Source organism: Sceloporus occidentalis, unplaced genomic scaffold (assembly GCF_023333645.1).
Source record: "Sceloporus occidentalis isolate IW3139 unplaced genomic scaffold, rSceOcc1.0.p SCAF_3, whole genome shotgun sequence".
In the NCBI taxonomy this organism is placed as follows: Eukaryota; Metazoa; Chordata; class Lepidosauria; order Squamata; family Phrynosomatidae; genus Sceloporus; species Sceloporus occidentalis.
In genome coordinates, this window is record NW_028316983.1 from 248756189 (window position 1) to 248776309 (window position 20121).

General features: G+C 46.5%; 1 protein-coding gene across 1 annotated transcript in view; it reads right to left on the reverse strand.

The window, feature by feature from the left end:
- Positions 1-20121, reverse strand: part of BOP1 (BOP1 ribosomal biogenesis factor) — a 104468-nt gene that overhangs the window by 79293 nt on the left and 5054 nt on the right. Inside the window, exons 2-3 of the mRNA XM_089518169.1 lie at positions 18558-18752; positions 5683-5817 (exon numbers count right to left, since the gene is read on the reverse strand). Of these exons, the coding sequence (XP_089374295.1) occupies positions 5683-5817; positions 18558-18752 (330 nt within the window). The remainder of the gene's footprint in view (positions 1-5682; positions 5818-18557; positions 18753-20121) is intronic.

Consider the following 20121-nt stretch of genomic DNA (forward strand, 5'->3'; position numbering starts at 1 on the left):
GCCAAAATACACAGGTTTTGCGTCAAGCTACACCTCCTCTCTCTTTACCAAGTCTCTCCTCTCTTCCACTGCAAAGACCTTCCTAAAGCAGCCTGGGCACACCTTACCTGTTCCTTTACTGTGCTTAGTCTGGAGAAGAGAAAGTTTAGAGGTGATATGAGAGCCCTGTTTAAGTATTTGGAGGGAGGTCACATTGAGAATCAGAGAATAGGATTCAAACTACAGGGAAAGAAATTCCACCTCAGCATTAGGAAAACAAAAACAAAAAGCCAACCCTGCCTCCCCTTCAGTGGAACTGCTGTGACAATAAAACTTTCTTTTTGTTTCAAAGCAAGGGAACCCATGCACCAAATTTTAAAGCACAATCCTGCTCCTGAAAGCACAGCTGTTCCTGATCTGACACTGAAAGCCTGCTGGAATCAAATCTACCTATTTAGGAGTGAGAGCCTGGAAAGGGGGCTTGAAGATAGAATATCTCAGGTGTATACAAAGACACACACACACACACACTTAACAAGATCATACCTCGGTAGCCTTTATAAAAATCAGTCATGATAAAAATCCGTATCTGCTACTCACATAAATCAATTTTGTTAAAAGCATTAGCCATCTTATTTATTTTAAAAGCACACTTATAATTCCTAGCAGCTGTGGCAAACAATGCCATACTGTTAAACAAAATGGCACTGGTTATAATTCTACCACACACTACTTGGTGAAGCTTTATCGAAGTGCTATGTAGGGACTCACAACCATCTCTCCTCCTGGATCCATGGGCAAAATGATGCTAGATTATGGCACCTAGTTTTCTGCTCCTCTTGTGGGTCAAACAAACACCTCTGAGATACGTGGATGGTGTTAGTTGGAACCAATGCCCTGCAAAGGCCTTGCCCACGGAACCGGGAAATGGCCACCGTTTGGACCTCTTTGGGGAAATGTGATGAGATTCAGGGCTGCTCCTGGTTCAAAGTCTGCAGTTAGAAGGAAGGGTGCCTGAGCTAATTTCAAGAGAGTCAAAGGGTCCTGAGGGTCAGAACGCAGCAAAGAACAGCACACAGAGAGAGAGGGTTTTGTCCTGGGCACAAGCCTCCGGAATTCACCGGAGCAGGATAAATGCAATTACAGGAGAAGAGGAAAGGGAGGGGAGCAGGAACAAAGCCCCTGGAAGCTGCTCTGATGTCAACAGGTTCTGAAGGAGTGTTCCCCCCAGGGCCCCTGAAAGAGGACCAGCTGGGGAGGGAGAGACCTTGGGCTCCGACATGAAAGGGCTGCCGAGTCCCTGGGTTGTGCTCGAGACATTACACAAGCCTACGTTCTGTATGGCAATATATTTCACGATGCTCTCAATCTCTATTCCAGACCCAGCACTTCCGCACGGTTCCCCCTCCAGACCAGGTGGGCTTGGAGCCTGGAGTGGTGCCCCATCGCATGGGTTTCTGGGGCTAGGAGGGGGCAGGCAAGGACTCCCATCTCCCCCAGTGGTCTTGCCAAGCACAGGACGACCAAAAGGTCTGAAAACCCCCAAGCCCTCTGAGGAGCAGCCTGGAGAAGAGAAGGGTAAGGGGTGATATGATCTTAGCCCTGTTTAAAGGTAAGAGAGGAATTTCAAGTGATGTCATATTGAGGATGGAGTAATAATGTTATATTTGATCTGACACTGAAAGCCTAGTTGAACCAAATCTACCAGGGATGTTTAGTCTGAAGAAGAGAAGGTTAAGAGATGATATGATAGCCCTGTTTAAGTATTTGAAGGGATGTCACACTGAGGATGGGGGAAGCTCGCTTTCTGCTGCTCCAGAGAATAGGAGGCAATGGGTTCAAACTAAGGCAAAAAGAGTCCCTCTCAACATTAGGTAGAATGTCCTGAGGGTAAGAGCTGTTTGGCAATGGAAGACACTGCTGCCTCAAAGTGTGGTGGAGTCCCGTTCTTTGGAGATTTCTAATCTGTCAGGGGTACTTTGATTGTATAATTCCTGCATGGCAAAAGTGGGTTGAACTTGATGTCCCTTGAGGTCTCTTGCAACTCTATGATTCACAGCCCACCTTACCTCCAGGGTCATGCCAATGGGAAGGACCCATGAAATATCACCTCAAAGCCCTGCTAATACCCCTCGTCCAATACATTGGCCATGGACCTCTGGTTCTAATGGAATGCAAGAGATTTGCTTTCTCCCTCAGGTAATTCTATGTGCACCCGGGAGACTTCAGGGCCTGCTCTCCTCCTCCATGGCACAGGACAGCTAGCTCAGGATTACTGGAAGATACAGTGGTCTCTTCAGCCACTTGCAAGAAGCGAAAGAGAGAGAAGCATGTGGATGCTCTTAATCATTTCACTGCCAACTCAGGAATCCTCCACCTCAAGGTGTCTGCCCTGTGATCCCCATCGCTCCATGTTTTTCAATTATCTGGAGTAATCTGGTACTGCTACGTCTATCTAGAAACATGGCTCCTCATTCTCCACATCTTTGCTTTAAGATGGAGCAATCCACTCAACTTTTACCAAGTCTCCAAGATGTTTTTATCGTCCCAATCAGACTCACTGGGGAATCTGCAGTATCTGGGGTTGGAGGCAAGTTGGGAAAAGTTACGGATGAAATTAATGGAAGCTCTCCATAATAATAATAATAATAATAATAATAATAATAATAATAATAATGCAACTTGAAGGCACACACACACAAACAGTCTTTCCTGTTCATGGAGGAGAAAGAGAGGTTGGAAGCAGTGCATCAGAAGTCATCATACCAACGGTGACATTACTTTCTGTGTAATGGCATTACTAAAACAATGCACTGATTGGTAATGATGACTTTACTTTTGTCAATACAAACATGAAGTTTATTAGTTACTTCAATAAACACTGGAGTCATTTGGGAGGATATGGGGACAGAGGGAGAACTTCAAAGATGATTCCCCCAACATTTTAAAAAGTAATAAACATGTAATGTATTGTTATTAAAAACAAAAGGAAAAATCTTGCTTTAAAAAATCCACACCCCTTGTCCTTTCTGCATTTCTTCTTAAGGAGCTTTCAAAATAAGTTCCTTCTATGTCAAGTCTGTCGAAAAGTGACAACTGGGCCTACATGACCTCTTTCCACACAACCCTGAGACCCCAACAGCAAACCTGGAAATATTCTACTCTGCAATCTCTAAGGGGACTCTAAGCATCATGTTGTCCTATTGGCATCTTTTCCCCATCCTGCTCAGAGATGTCTTTTGCTCAAGTGAAAATTCCCCCCCCCCAAATTGTTGTCTCCCCCACCCCAGACTCTGCATGGCTCCTTTTTCTGGGTCTTTCTTGGTCATCTGAACTCTTGTCAAAGCCCTCCTAGAAGCCCAGAGTGCAAAACCTGAAGCCGCTCCATCTTGTCTTTCCTGTGTAATGACTTCTGCAGCCTCTTGCAACCAGAGACAGGGCTCACTTTCAGTGTCACTTGCTGCATACGCCAAGAGTTTCTCTGAATGATGCTGGCCTACCCAGTTGCACTTTCTCCAGCATTGTGAATGCTGGATATCATCCAGACGTGTATTTATCACACGTGCCTCTCTAAAGGCTGGAATTTAATCCAGTTGTTTCCAGCTCACTGCTCAAATCTTCAGGTTTTCTTTTTTTAGTCCAGGCAAAAAACTCAGAAAGGAGTTGCCTCCTAAAATTTCACCTGAACGAAGGTAAACTGTGCTTCTCCTCTTCTTCTCTCAGATCACCTGGCACTTCACAAGCAAATGCCAGCTTATCTTTCTTTGCAGGATGGGTGGTGACACCTGGCTTGTCAGCAGGATCTACATGTTTTGGTAGACCACAAGCTAGAAATGAGTCACCACTGTGATGCACGGGTTTAAAAAGCCAATGCAATTCTGGTGTGTATCAACAGGATTATAATATTCCAGTTGAATTATTAGTGCCATTCTATTCTACTTTAGTCAGACCTCACCTGGAAGAATCCTGTGTCCAGTTCTAGGCACCAGAGTTTGAAGAGAATACTGACCAGATGGAACATATCCAAAGAGTAACTAAGATGATCAAACATCTAGAAACCAAACCTTATGAGGAAGGACTCAGGGAGCTGGGCATGTTGAAAAGAGAGGAGAAGACTGAGAGAGGGCTTGATATAACCATCATTAATTATCTGAAGCAATGTCATATAGAAGATGGGAGTGAGATTATTTTCTGTAGCTCCAGAGATTAAAACACAAACCAATGTATTCTAATTACAAGAAAAGGGATGCCACCTGAACATTAGGAAGAACTTCTTCACTGTAACTGCTGTCTGACAGTGAAATGGACTGCCTCGAAGGCTGGTGGTCTTTACACAGAGGTTGGATGGGCATCCCTCAGGAGTACTTTAGTTGTGTACTCAGACATGGCAAGAGTTTGGTCTAGACAACCATTGTGGCCCCCTTCCAACTCTAAAATCTTATGATTCTTGCATCAATGCGAATAAATCTTGCTTCCCTTAATCCTGATAACAAGCCCACAATTCCATCCAGCTCCCAGGGCCTCAACATACAAGAAGTCCAATTGTCACCACAAGTGCAAGATGTGTATGTTCATCTCAAGCTCTCATGCTACTCAATCAGTTTCTACTACCCACCGCCAGTAAAGAGGAAATGCCAATGGGACCCACACAGTCAATGGCTCAGGGAACAAAACTAGAGTTGACAGTGGGTGAGCAGTCAAACCGCACACAGAAATTCAGAAACAGAATTAGAAAATCCTCTCTTCCCAGAAAAAACAAGAAGATAATGCCACCCTTCTTCAACGTTTTCTACACTGCATGCTAAAAGCACCCAGAAGCACAGTGTTGGTGGATCAGATCACAGGCCAACCAGATAGGCCTCTGGAAAGCCCACAAGTAAGATGTGAGTACAACAACATCCTCCCACTTGTGTTCCCTTGTAAGGGGTACCATCAAGCATACCGCATCTGACAAATGGAGATAACACATAGCCATCATAACTAGCAACCACAGATGCCTTGTTCTCCACGCATCATCAATGCTTCAATCAATTGCCAGCAATACTCTTGTGCTCTACAGAGAACATATAGGCCAATAGAATAAGTACGGGCCTATAGAATAAGTAGACATAACCTGACATCGGAGAGGGTGACATTTAAACAAACCAGCGAACAAAACTAGGTTCCTAGGAATCTCTATAACAGATTTTAAAGGCAGCTGTTCTTGAATGCAGGAAGTACAAAGGGGAGTTTGCAACACAGAACTACAGCAAAGGGTTCAATTCTATCATCTCTGGCTTGAAAAGGGATCAAGTTTGGTGCGGCTTTCAATCAATTTTATATTGTCTTAATTGATTTACTAACACAGGCTGTCTGCTTCCTGAGCAACATGTTTTGTTGAATGGTGTTGTTAAGAGTGTAACTGCCACTGTCTATCTGTTCTGCATTTAATTACCCCTCTGAATCCCAGTGCTTCAAGTCCCCACCACTAATCCAGATGCACATACACCTAAAGCTATGGGTAATTCCTTATACATCCCAAGGAAGAGGCTCTGGTCTGTGAATGCTTCTGCCCACTCAGTGAGGCAGCAGGTTCTCTGCTGCTTTTCTGCTCCTGAAGAGCAATGAGTCTGCTGCCCCTTCTGCAATGACTGTGATTTGCTGGGTACCACAGAGACAGGCAAACCGCTTTTGAACAGAAAGGGAGCAGACAATGGGTCTTACCTCCTCATCAGAGCTGTCTTCTGCATATTCATTCTCCAGGGGCGCTTCCTGTTGACTGGTCTCTGTGCGCTGGCCGGTCCTTGTGCCCTTCATCTTCCGGCCCCATGTCACTTTCTTCTTGGGAACTTCTCCAGCCTGTAAAACAGGACAGTGCAAACAGTTATGATACAAACACAGGAACAGGAAGCATCACACGCAGTTTTACTGGAGGCCTCCACAAACTGTGTGGCATGGTTAACAGCAACTGAAGAGCTCAGGCATGCCGGCCTCCCTCCCGCTCTCCTTCCCTCCAGGGTCTAAGCCTCAAATCGCCACTTCTGAGACCTTCCAGGTTGCACATGCTGCGTCTCCCTGGAATCCCAAGGGGCCCCTCACACCTGGTGAAGGCATCTGTACCATCCACCTGCAGCTGCCCTCCCCAGAGGAGTCACACCCACCATGTGTGCATAAAAACCATTGAAACCTATTTTGTGTGTGTGTGTGTGATTCCATCCAATTTGCAGTTTCCTGGCTGCAGGAGGGCTGGATGGCTAAAATGCATTCTTTTGCTCTTCTGAACCTTAGAGAGTACAAGGGCTTCTCCTTGAACCTTCACTCAGCATGAGCCTCTCTGTGTCTCAGGTGACAGAGAAAAGCCCTCAAAGCTGGGGAAGAGGGCAGGGGCTTGCTGCTAGTAACCTGGACCCCCTGCTCCACCTCAGGGCTGGAACTACAAATTCATGGAGCCTGCCTCACACCAGGGAATCGGGGAGAATATCCTCAGTTCCATCTACTTCTCCTTTCCTGGCTTCCAAGGGTGAATGAAACTGAGTGATAAAGTAGCATGAGGACAAAAGTGTGTGTGTGTGTGTGTGTGAACAAGATATGCAGTCCCATAGATTGAACAGACAAGAAGCATTAACTAAAATACTTAAACTGACAAATGGTATGAAGGATCTGTACTTCAAATATGATTCCCTCTCAAGTTTGTTCTTCCTTGGTGCAGAAAAAACATGTCCCACTAATCCATAGAGCATCTGGGCCATGGTCTACTTCTGTAGTAGCTGCTCTCATTAGCCTTAACCACTGACCATCGCTGATGATGGCAGGCGCTGTTCTAGCCACCTGGAGGGCGCCAGCTGGGAGATGCTACTCAAGAGGCAGCTTGCTTGTGGCCATGGGGCATTTATGTAACTGACAACAAGCTGCCAGCCATGCTGGCTTGTATGCAACCAGCTCCATACAACCTTCCCTCCTGGGGTAAATGTGCAACTACTAAACCTAAAAGACTCCATTGCATAGTGTATTAAAAGTACAGCCTACTCCTTTGATAGGCCACTGTTCAACCACCAGATAATTTCTGAAGGTCAGCAGTGTGTCTTCTCTCCAAGCCATCAGAAGCACATGCCCCGAGACAGCTAACCCCTGAGTTTCATAATAATGAACACAAGACGCATGGGGAATATGTACCTCATTTTGAAGCCTAATTGCAATTCAGCTTCAAAACAAGGTTCATGGCCCCATGCACTTGGACTGAAGTAGAAACCACCTGTTTCAGATGGAGTGGTTTTGTCATTGCTATACAATGGAATCCAGTTGCAACAGGCAAAGACACAACATGTGTCCCTTGTGCCATCCTGTGTCAAGAGTCAAATGAAACAAATAGTTCCATCCACCTTTCCGGCATGAATGGCAAAGAAAGTTTTAGCAATTTAGATGGCTTGGAGCACATCCAAGGTATGTAGGATAGTTATAATAGTTTTATACCACTTTAAATGCCATGGCTCTTTCCAATGGAATCCTGGGATTTCCCATTCAGTGGAGAACATAAAATTCTCTGCTAGATAGGTCAAAGTACTGTAAATCAGAGGCAGGTGACCAAAATGGTGAAAGATCTGGAAACCATAAAGCCATATGAGGAGTGACCTTGGAAGCTGAGTATATTCAGCCTGGAGAAGAGACGGTTAAGAGGTGCTATGATAGCTCTGTTTAAGTATTTGGAGGGATATCATATTGAGGATGGAGCAAGCTTGTTTTTGGTTGCTGCAGAGAATAGGACACAGAGCAATGGATGCAAACTACAGGAAAAGAGATTCCACCTCAACATTAGGAAGGACTTCCTGAGAGTAAGACATGTTTGACATTGGAATACATTCCCTTAGAATGTGTGGAGTCTCCTTTGGAGGTTTCTAATAGAGGCTGGATGGGAGGATTTTGTGTCTTCCTGCATGGCAGAAGTGAGTTGGACTGGATGGCCTTTGGGAGTCCCTTCCAACTCTAGGATCCTATTAATACAAATTAATATAATTTATTTTTATTCCACTTTTTCGCAGAGGAATCAATGCGGATTACAACAAATATAGGAATAAAGCATCATACAGTTAAAATTGCAATTAAAAAGGACAACACCATATCCCAACCCTCCCCCCGATCATAAAAACAAAAGCCATACAAAGATATTAAACTACAGAATAAATTAAAATATTTCAATTACAAATTAACTAAGGATTGCGGGTAGATTTGGGCGTCTTCTAGGAGAGGAGCGGAGTCAATAGTATTGGTAAGGGGAGGCTTGTCTAGGAAGGCTAACTAGAAAGGCCTGCTATTGGAGGTTTTTAATGGAGGCTGGATGGCCATCTGTCACAGGGAGGGCTTGGATTGTGTATTCCTGCATGGAAGAACAGGATTGGTCTCGATAGCCCTTGGGTTCCTTTCCAACTCTATAATTCTAAGATTCTATAATTGCAATAGAATTTTCCAGCATAAAATGTTAGTACCTCACAAAACTATAAATCCCATGATTGAAGTGATGGTGCCTTAAAATGGTATCAAATTGCTATTTAAGTGCGTATTTCTACTTGGTCCACCAACAGGCAATAGCAACACCAGAGAAAGAGTTGAGAGGCTGTTGTCTTTGTGCTCTACTTGTGGGCTTCCCAGAGACATCTGCCTGGCTCTCTGGGGCTAGTCTCCCCTCTTGGTCCGAACCAGTGCGGCTCCTTTTACGTCTTCGCCTTTGCCCTAGGCTCAGCATGGAATAAGCGCTCCATCCACGCTGGGATTTTGGGATGGGAAGGGATCCAGGCCCCGGCCAGCCAGCCAGATCCCAGCCCACGGCCCTGGCGTTCCAGACGGCACCTACGCCTTGGCCTGGCGTGCGGGTGCCGGCAAAACTGCACATCCTTCCCTGGAAAAGAGATTTGCCCTCCTCCTCCCCCGCTCTGAGGGGACCCAGCCTGCAGTGGGTTTTACCAGAGGATTTGACGGAATAATCAGAAAAGCAGCCCTACAAAACACCCCTCCTGGGAGCAGTAAAGCCCGCGCAGTGTGTGATCACCTTCTGCTGTATGCAACCCCAAAGCGCACAGGTCCTGCGTGCCTCCTCTCCCTTCTTCAACTTCCACCCTCCTGGCCAAAGATAGAAAGTGGGGCTGGGGGCCTAGAAAGCACAGGGCCAAGGAGAAGATGGGATTACAGCAAAAAAAAAAGGCTTTATTAAAGGCTTGGGGGGGGGGGCTGATTGGAGGTAAGTTTTTCCCCAGGCTTTTGGCATCGGAGAGGTTTTGTCTGTCTCACTCTCCTCCTCTCTTCCCCCCTCCTCCCTTCCCTGATTTTCCCTTCCTCCCAATACTTCATGGGCTCAGAGTAGAGACCCAGGGCACAGAAAGGGGTCACAGAATCATACAGTTGGAAGAGACCACAAGGGCCAGCCAATCAAACTTCATTCTGCCATGCAGGAACTCACAATCAAAACATCCCCAACAGATAGCCATCCTGCCTCTGAATAAAATCCTCCAAAGGAGACTCCATCACAGCCTCCCAGGCAGCATCTTTCACTGTTGAACAGCTCTTACTGTCAGCAAGTTCCTTCTAATGTTGAGGTGGAATCTCTTTTCCTGTAGCTTTCATCCATTGTTCCAGGTCCTATTCTCTGGAGCAGTAGCAAACAAGCTTACTCCATCCTCAATATGACATCCCTTCAAACACTTAAACAGGGCTATCATGTCACCTCTTAACCTTCTCTTATCCATGCTACACATCCCCAGCTCCCTAAGTCTTTCCTTATAGGGCTTCATGGTTTCCAGACCCTTCACCATTTTGGGGGCCCTCTTTGGACATGCTCCACTTTCTCAACATCCTTTTTGAATTGTGTTGCCCAGAACTGGACACAGTGTTATTCCAGGTGAGGCCTGACCAAAGCAGAATAGAGTGGCACTATGACTTCCCTTCATCTAGACACTATACTCTGCTGATGCAGCCAAGAATTGGGTTGGCTTTCTTGGCTGCTGCTTCACACTGCTGACTCCTGTAGTGCAGCAAGTTGCCTTGGCTGGTCAGGCTGTATCATGGAAGCCCCCCATCACCTTTTGCTGTCATGAGACCCCTCCCAACATCCCTGGCTAAGCCCCTCATCCCCAAGAGGCTTCAGAGTAGGGCTTTAACACTAGACCCACACTGCTCTGAAGACAGCACATGCCCAGAACTACAGCTGGCCAACCAAATCCACAGTGATCTGGGAAGTGGGAAGCCAGGAAAAGGCATATGAGTGTGGGTCACCCAGACAGCGCCAGCTTCTACCGCCATCCCCCCTCTCTGCTGAAGACTTTTCAGAGGCTTCTTTTTAAAACATATTTATTCATTTGCAAGATGGAGCAACTGGCCTGTGTCACCCCAGGAGGGCTGGGGCAGCGGAAAGGAGAGCGCTTCCTACTTCAGCAAACTGAAAGGAAAAGCTGTCCCAAGTGGTTACTAATCAAAGGGCATTAAAAATATTTGCCCAGATGAAGTGCCTCCAGGAAGCGTTCCTCTGTTGCAGGAGAGCTCTCTTTCCTTGGATTCCAAGTCTCTCCTGCAAGATGTGCCAAGAGGCCGCCAGAGGGCAGCACGAAAACCCAAAAGGAGCCCAGGTGACGGGAGCGGAACCAACGCAGTCAGGAAAAGCAATCGGAAGGAGTAATTGCAGCAGCTGAAGCAGCCGGGACTCCTGAGGTGAGCAGGTCAGGTCACCCTGGCTCCATCTGCTGAATCAGCCAGAAACACCAGAAATGATGGCTGGATGGAGGGCTGGTGCGGAAAAGACCGTCAGCCTGGGGCCTTAGCGAACCCTGACACACTTGCCCATCTTGAAAACACTTCCACTAGCCCTATTGCTGAGGATGGGGACTTCTGCGGAAGCCAAACAATGACTGAGGGCAAGCAGTAGTCGCTAGCCATGTTGAAAGAAGAGCCATGAGTCCAAAGGTTTCTTTAACCCACTATTCTGCCATCAAGTGTCGCCACCCAGACTTCCAGGAGAAGGCCACAAAGGGCAAAGGTAATCTGCAGAGAAACTTCCCAAGTCACTGGTATTCAAAGAATCCCCAGAATATAGAGATTCCTTTAAACCAGTGGTCCCCAAACTGTGCTCTTTAAAGGATTTTGGACTTCAGCTCCCAGTATCCCAGACAATTGGCCAAAATGGCTGAGGCTTCTGGGAGCTGAAGTCCAAAATCTCTTAAAGGGCACATTTTGGGGACCACTGCTTTAAGCCATCAGCCTCCACAGGACTTCTCCTCTACTATGAAGTGGTCTCTTCATCAGAGCCACTGGCAAGAAAAAACATTTCTTAAATGCTCAGGGGCCAGTGGGGTATAATGGTTTGAGCAAATGACTCTGCAGACCAGGGTTTGATTAGCCACTCAGCCATGAAAACCCACTGGATGACCCTCGGCAAGTCACTCTCTCAGCCTCAGAGGATGGCAGTGGAAAAACCCCTCTGATGAAAACTGTGAAGAAGGGTTGCCATAAGTTGGAAACAACTTAAAAGACAAAACCACACACATGCACTGAACTCAGCTCATTCATAGCCCATTATTCCCCCAAAGGGGCAAACAAAATTCATCAGCAACCCCACAGCTCTCTCCTTCCTTCCTTCCTTCCTCACATCAGGGTATCACCACAGAATTCCAGGATCAGTGACTCCAAGCTTCACGGTGCACAAGCGCGCACAATCACCCGGTGAAATAGGTTAGGCTGAGAGCTACTGGAACAAGGCTGACTCCTGACCTTCAACAAAGAATTGTTATCTTGTCCAATCCACTACCATGCAGGAATATCCAACTAAAGCACTCCCAAAAGATTCCCATCCAACTTCTGCTTAAATACCTCCAAAGACAGAGCATCCACTGCTCTCTGGGACAATCCATTCCACCATTGAACAGCTGTTTCAGTAAAAAAAAGTTCTACTTAAGGTTTAAGTGGAATCTAAATAGAACTGGCATTCTCTGCTGTTGCCCCCAAACTCTGGAACGACCTGCCAGATGAGATCCGTCAGTTGACATCATTAGACAGCTTTAAAAAAGCTGTCAAGATGGATCTCTTCCGGCAGGCCTTTCCAGATTAACCATCCCGGCCCAGGTTCCCTGATTCCCTCATTCCTCCCGTGGCCCCATCTTAGTGATGGTTGAGGATCAACAGAGGGACATCAGGGGTTTTAGTTTTTAATTGTTGTTTTTATGCTTTGATATTGTGTTTTTAATATGTTATACTGTTTAATACTGTCTTAAGGGGGGGAGGGATAAAGTGTTTTTAATTGTTGTATTTTATATTTTACTGTTGTCAACCACCCAGATTGGTTTCCCATAGGGCGGTATACAAATTATTATTATTATTATTATTATTATTATTATTATTATTGTTCAGAACTGGACACAGGGTTCCTCTAGGTGAGGTCTGACCAAGGGAGAAATGAATGGCACTACTACTTCCCTTGATCTGGACACTGTGCTCCAAGAACTGCACTGGATTTTCTGTACAGGATCTGTACTCTGGTCCCCCAAGTGAATGAGTCCCTTATACTACACTTTCTCTAGAGCCCATGCAGGCCACCTGTGGTCTTCAGGCAACTGGCTTATTAGCCCACACCAAAGTCAGGCCAACTGAGGATGCTCCAGCAATGCTCCTGGAACTCAACCCTCTGAGTGCTGCCACTGGAGTGCCTGCTGCGAAGGCTCCCACAGTTGTACTTAAAAGGCTGAGGAAAGGGTAACTTCTCTCATGCGTGAAAACGGCACAGGGGCAAGAAGAGGTGAGGTCAGCCTCACAGACTGAACTGTCTCAAATATTATGGTCCTGCCTTCTACCAACCAACTGCCTTCCCTCTATCCAAAAATGGCTGTCCACCGGGGACAGAAACCGGTCACTGTGTGTGAAGGACTGTTAACACATTCCACAGGTGAAGTAGGCCTTCCAAGGACGAAGATCTATGTATGTATCTATCTATCTATCTATCTATCTATCTAGATTTGCCACTGTATGCTCCTAGCCACCAGAAGAGGACAAGCTGGCTGGGATCCTGACCTTATTAAAAACTGCACAGGTAACAGTAAATCCAAATCTCTTTCCCTGCTATTCCTGAGGAACACTACTGGGGCCAGCCAAGGTTGGGATAGCGCTCCAGCCTCAGGCACCCAAGAATTAACCCAGCAAAATAAGCCAGGTTATGCTTGGGAGGGAAGCCTCCAATGGCAGGAGGCCTGTCAAAAACAAGGTGGAAGGGCCCACAGTGCCAGAGCACACAGAGGTGCCCTAACATACCCTGGGGCTTTCTACCTCCACAGCTGCCAGTTCCATTCAACACATTCCCTTTCCCCAAGTTAACCAACTGCCAAACCCTGATGAATAAGACTGATGATAAAAGGAGAGAGACCTTGCATGCTTTTTTCCCTATCATCCTTATTAACATTATTATTTACAAGTCACCTATGCATCAGACAAAGTGTCCTGTCTACAGCCAAGCCAGAGGAAAGAGATTACGGAGGGAGAGGGAGGCCAGTATGACACATCCAGGGCAGCTGCTCAACTGAGCTGCAGCATTAGACCCAGAGGGTAGAATCCAATATCGGTGTGACCAGTAATAGCATCCAAGCCCTTGCATTTTCAACACTTATCAGGACTGCATCACAGGGTGCCTGCAGGACCAGTTACTCCAGCATTTGACTGTGTATCCATCCAGACACTGAGAAGTAGAATCCCAAAGGGGAAGAGACCCTCAGGAAACTTACTGTAGGGAACTATCCTTTTCCCTATTCGTGTTTGACAATGGGGGTAAGACAAGCTTCTTTCCTAGCCTTTACTGCTTTCATTTCAGCCACCTGCATGCCAGAGAGAACACTCAAGGAACATCTTACAGCCTTTAGAAAAAAGCAAGACAGCTGGATGTGAAATAAAGCAAAATTTCAAGCATTACCCTTGGCCTGGCTTCCCCCTTCCGCTAGAGGGCAACTTCAGGAGTCTTTCAGAAACCCTAAATCCTGCTAGTGAAAGGAAGCATCTAACAGGAACCGTGCCACAGACACTGTGGCTATAATGCCCAACATCTCTAAAGAAGGACTGGTGTTGGCATGCACTACTCCCTTTTCAGGAACTTGGAGCGTTTTTCCCCCCCTGGCACCACCGGGGCTGAGCAAGATGGCCTTCAAATTGCCAGCATTAAAGCCATGTGAAGAGCCAAGAGCATACAGTGGCAAAATGTATAGCTATTGCTCAATGCAGCAAGAAACACAGACTCCCATCTTGCAACAGCCTCTACACAAGATCCAGTCAGGACAGTCTACAGATCATTCTTATCCTCAGGGAAGGCTCCTAAAATCAAGATTTAATGCCCTTAGTAATGAAGAATCCATGGTGCTGCAGGAAGCCAGAAGAGCTCCTACAGGTTCAGCTCAGTCTCCTCCTCTGGTGCTTCCAGAGCAGCAAAGAAAACCAGCAGAGCAACAGTGAAGAATGAGTGAAGGAATAGTAACAGCAAAGAATAAACACAGATTTCCTTCCCTGCAGAGGAAAGCTACTTTTGCTTCTCATTGTAAATTCTGCTGCCTCCATGAAGAGAGAAATGTGTCTTTGATTCCCCGGGCTTTATTCCCTGGACTTTCCTAATGGCTCAGAGCATTCTGACTCTGCAGGAGGCTCCTTCATTGCTCTGCGTAAAATTTCTGGGTTTTGAAGAAAGCAAAGCTTGCTTGCCCTGTAGTTCCCTTCACTGCAGCTGTCCCTGGTAATACATTTTAGAGAGTGAAGCAGAACAGAAATGAGAAATGGATCATACTAGCATAGCAAATGGCCAAGGAGCCAGAATACAGCTGAGGAGGGCATTTTTAAAAAGCCTGCTAAGAGAGCTGGGAGGTGTGAACCAGCCTATCTGTACCTCGACTCCAATAATTTCAGACAGGAAGGATCAGCGACTCTATGAGGTACAATGTCAGAAGGTCCAGATGTCTGGCTCTGCCACATGCTGCGCCAGTGAAAATTGGCTGGATGAAAGGCAACGATAACACTCTTTTGCAATCCAAAGATTGCAAAATATGCCCGAAGACGCCACCATAGTCATCTTGTAGTTTTGCTATCACCCTCATCAGCAACGGACAAGGAGCAAAGGCTTCAGGTCTCTTCACTTCCCAAGTTTAAAGAAAGGTGTCTCCCAACGAAGCCTGCATCTTGCAGCCTCTGCAGCAAAACCTCTTGTACTGGGAGTTCTGCATGGGTTGCACACAGATTGATCTTCCAAGTCCCTGGGTGACCAAGACATGCTTTAACCACAGATGGCACAAATGTCCACTTAGCATGTTAGCTCAGTTGTCGTCTTCCCAAGTCATGTATTATGACAGGGAAAATGTTCCTCCCCACACACTGTGTCCAGAGATGCATAGAGTGAGTCCCCCATCTTCTTGCTTGCTGAAGCAGAATATGACAGCAGTGTTGTCGTCTGGGACCTGGACAATTTATCTTCACAGAAGGGGTTGGATACATGCAAAGATTTCAGACCATTGCCAGCTCATTTATGTGCCTGAGTTTCACAGGCCACTGTTGGCAAACAGTTGAGGTGTCCCCCAACCCAAAAGGGAAGCATCTGTTGTGAGGGCATGTGCTGGTGTCAGTGGTCAAAAGGACACTTGGCAAATTAATCATGGAGTTCTACCACTGTAGAGAGTGAAACACACGGAGTGTTACTGTTGGCCACTTTGACAGGGAGTTGACCATATATATCACTGATGTTGGCTAGGAAGCAACGTCAGTGCGGTCTCATGTGTAACTGAGCCGGGGATAATACTGACTTGATGACACTATAACAGTAAGAAGAACTTGCACCTGGTGGGCTCTTGCATGCCTCAGTTTGATTAGGCAAGTGGCTGCCTTCACCAACCTGGTTGCCTTGTTGTTGCGGAGGAAAATTGCCCCTACTGTCAAATCAAGGACTGCACTGATGAACTGAATGCATTGGGCTGGAATTAGATTGGACTTTTTCTCACTGATGAGATAACCCATAGCACAAAGAATAGAGGTGGTCAGATGGAGACTAGTATAAAACTGACAGATTGTGTGAGACACATCAAGCCAGCTGTCAATATAAGGGTACACCACCATTCCCAGGATAGACAAGTGAGCTGCCACCATTGCCATGCACTTGGTGAAAATCCTTTGAGAGGTGGACAGTCCAAAGGGCAGGGCCCTGAGCTGATAGGCCTCATCAGCCACAGAGAAACACATGAAAGATGTGAACAGTGACAGCTGGAGATGTAGAAAGAGACACTGCAAAAGTCAATAGCCTCAAAATAATCCTAATGAAGACCATTCTGAATTTCTTCACCTCATTGAATTCCATGATGTCTCCAAGACCCAGAATAGGCCTGAGAGACACACACCCCATTCCATTTTGGGAATGTGAAATAATGGGAGTAATAGCTGGCACTGTTCCCTCATTTCCTTTTCTATAAGAGAGGTAAACTCCTGGAGGTGAACAAAAGATGGCAGCATAACCTGGACACCATGCTCTGGGGGAAGACTGTGGGAGTCTATCATATAATAATAACAATAAACTCTTCTTCCTGAGGCTAGCCCTGAGGGAGATGGGCCAGCCTTTTCCCATATAGCCTTCTCCCATGATGGAAAGAACCCAAGAACCTGAGGTGACGCTTTGATACTCCTGGAAAACCCATCATCTTGCAGCAGCATCTCAAAAAATCCATTACAGTGGGCCTGTGATATCTGCAGTACTGTACACGACACAATACTTTCCACAACATGAGTAGCGTAGTATGTACAGTACTGTATTTACGAGGCTGGAGAGGTTACAGGAAGATGTGAAGGGGAGGTGGGAGGCTGTGTGTTCTCCAGAGGCAGGGGAGAGAGATGCAGTGATCTGTGACATGGTGGGAATCCAGATGTAGTGCTTAGGGCAAATCTATACCTCCTGCCATGTCACAGATCTTCGCATCTCTCTGCAGCCTCACATCTTTTGGGGTATCTTACCCTTGAGCTCTGCCCAAAAAGCTTCCTGCACACAACACCCTAAAGCTTCGAGGGTGGGGAGGAGGCGGTGAGAGCTGCTCTTTCTTACCAGAGGGGAGGGGATTCAGGAACAAGGAGATTCAGACTACAGTATTTGGGGGGAATGCAGTATTGTACAGCACAGTACAGGAGATTTCCCCTATATAACCCCTTATCTATAAGTCCCTGTAACTAATATGGTGTAGGGCAGCAGTGGAGGAGGTGGCAAGCCCCCACCACTGCCTTTTGGGAGCTCACCAGCCACCAGCCTCTGGAATAATGAGCAGAAGCACCATAGCTGCTGCCTCAAAGGTGGAAGGAGGTGGAAGGCTCCCTGGAGATGGGAGAACCTGAAAAACGTGCTAGAAGCATAGAATCATAGAGTTGGAAGAGACCCCAAGGGCTATCCAGTCCAACCCCATGCCACACAGGAACTCTCAATCAAAGCATCCCCGACAGATGGCCATCAAGCCTCTACTTAAAAACCTCCAAGGAAGGAGACTCCACAAAACTCCGAGGAAAACAAGCTAGCTCTCTGCTCAATATGACATCCCTTCAAGTATTTAAACAGAGCTATCATATCCCCTCTTAACCTTCTCTTCTCCAGGTTAAACATCCCCAGCTCCCTAAGTCTCTCCTCATAGGGATTCATGGTTTGCAGACCCTTCACCATTTTAGTCGCCCTCCTTTGGACACATGGCTCCAGTTTCTCAATGTCCTTCTTAAATTGTGGTGCCCAGAACTGGTCACAATATTCCAGTTGGGGCATGACTAGAGCAGAATAGAGTGGCACTATTACTTCCCTTGATCTAGACACTAGACTTCTATTGAGGCAGCCTAAAATCGCATTGGCCTTGTTAGCTGCCACATCGCACTGGTGACTCATGTTCAACTTGTGGTCTACTTGGACTTCCAGATCCCTTTCACATGTAGAAGTTTCTCATTCAGCCAGGTGTTCCCCATCCTGTGCATTTCATTTTTTCGTCCTAAGTGCAGTACTTTACATTTCTCCGTGTTGAAATTCATTTTGTTAACTTTGGCCCAGCTTTCTAATCTATTAAGGTCATTCTGAAGTTTGATCCTGTCCTCAGGGGTATTAGCTATTCTTCCTAATTTGGTGTCATCTGCAACTTTGATAAGTATGCCCCCAATTTTGTCCTCCAAGTCACTGATAAAGATGTTGAACAGTACTGGGCCCACGACAGAGCCCTGTGGGACCCCACTGGTCACCTCTCTCCAGGATGAAAAGGAGCCATTGTTGAACACCCTTAAACAAGGCTATCATATCACATCTTAACCATCTCTTCTCCAGACGAAACATCCCCAGCTCCCTAAGCTGTTCCTCACAGGGCATGGTTTCAAGACCCTTCACAATTTTAGTTGCATGTGGTGGCTGGGGCTTGCTGCTGCCTCTGCTGTTGCCCTACGCAGTATTATTAAGAGGGACTTGATCAGTGCAATTTTTTGCTAATTGTGCAAGGTCCTCGAACCCAACCCTGTGCATACCAAGAGCAGGTTGTACTTAGGCATATCTTTCTCATAAGGTTTTCAATGGCTTGGCTTGCCACCTTGTACTTTTGACATACACTTACATGGGTACTTTCTGAGGACAACGGGTCATCGGGATTCTCCTCCGCTCCACTGCCATGGTCGCCATCCTCTTCCTCCTCCTCTGTGAGGCTGTCACTCCCAGAATCCTCTAGACCAGAGAAGACACTTTCTTCACTGTCTGTCAGATCACCACTTTCCCCTTCTTGCTCCTCAAGGGCCAGGCTGCTGAGAAGAGGCTGGTGAGAGGAAACAGCAGGCATTGAAAGAAAGGAATTATTAGTGGCACCAAACACCTTGCAGGTCACAAGCACCAATATGGGAAAGCCAAAGCTTCTGAAAGGGGGGGAAATCAATATTTAATTAGATGCATCCGATGTTAATCCCCTTAGATACCAGGCAGCTACCCATCATAGCCTGTCATTCAGCTCTGTCTCTTGTTCTCAGTGGGACTGAGAAATCAACAATCCTACCACCACCCCCTTGGGTTATTTTATCTGGTCCCAGCATCACCATCCAATTTTATTCAAAGCACTGTGAACTCTTGTGTACTTACAGAATCATAGAGTTGGAAGAGACCACAAGGGCCATCCAGTCAAACTTAGTTTGACTTGTTAAGGAAAGAAATGTGGTTTTTTGATTGCAAGTAATCACAGCACCACCACTTTATTCTAACACTGCTTTTGGATTTTCTGTGTAGTATCTCTGTACTACACAAACTCCCTGCCATGGAACAAGATGGTCAGCACTGGAGCTGGACTGAAAGACTTTTCAAAAGCCCAATGAAATGAATTCTGGGCCAGTTCTACCGTACTGTGTTTCTCTCATTTTACACTCACACATACTGGGCTTCCTGGAGGAAAAATAGAAGGCATAAAAGTACCCTATGATTCTGTGAAATCTGTCTATTTATATGCCCAAACACTAGTGCTCTAGATCTCTGAAGGAGCCCCTTCCTGGCTCTCTGTGCTCCTGGCGTGAATCCAAAGAGCAGCCGCTTTGAGCCTGATCCTCAAACCTGAGGTCTGCCTAATTGAGGGGCTCCCTCTTCACGTCTTAGAATCATAAAGTTGGAAAAGACCCCTAGGGACCACCCAGTTCAACCTGCTTCTTCAGCATGGAGGAAGACACCATCCAAGCCCTCCCTGTGACAGAAGCCATCCAGCCTCTGCTGAAAAACCTCCAAAGATGGAGACTCCACCACAATTTAAAAGGCAGAAGCATCTTCCACTATTGAGTACCTCTAACTGTCAGGACATTCTTCCTAATGTTGAGCTGGAATCCATCCATTATTCCAGGTCCTATTCTATGGAGAAGCAGAAAGCAAGCTTGCTCAATCCTCAACATGACATCCATTCAAACATGGCTCTCATATCAGAGGAATGCACAATCAAAGCCCTTCCTGGGACAGATGGCCACCTGGCCTCTGATTAAACACCTCCAAAGAAGGAGACTCCATCACCCTCCAAGGCAGCTGCATCTTCCACTGTCGAACAGCCCTTACTCTCAGGAGGTGCCTCCTAATGTTTAGGGGGAATCTTTTTTCCTGCAGCTTGCATCCATTGTGTCCTATTCTCTGGAGCAGCAGAAAACAAGCTTGCTCCCTCC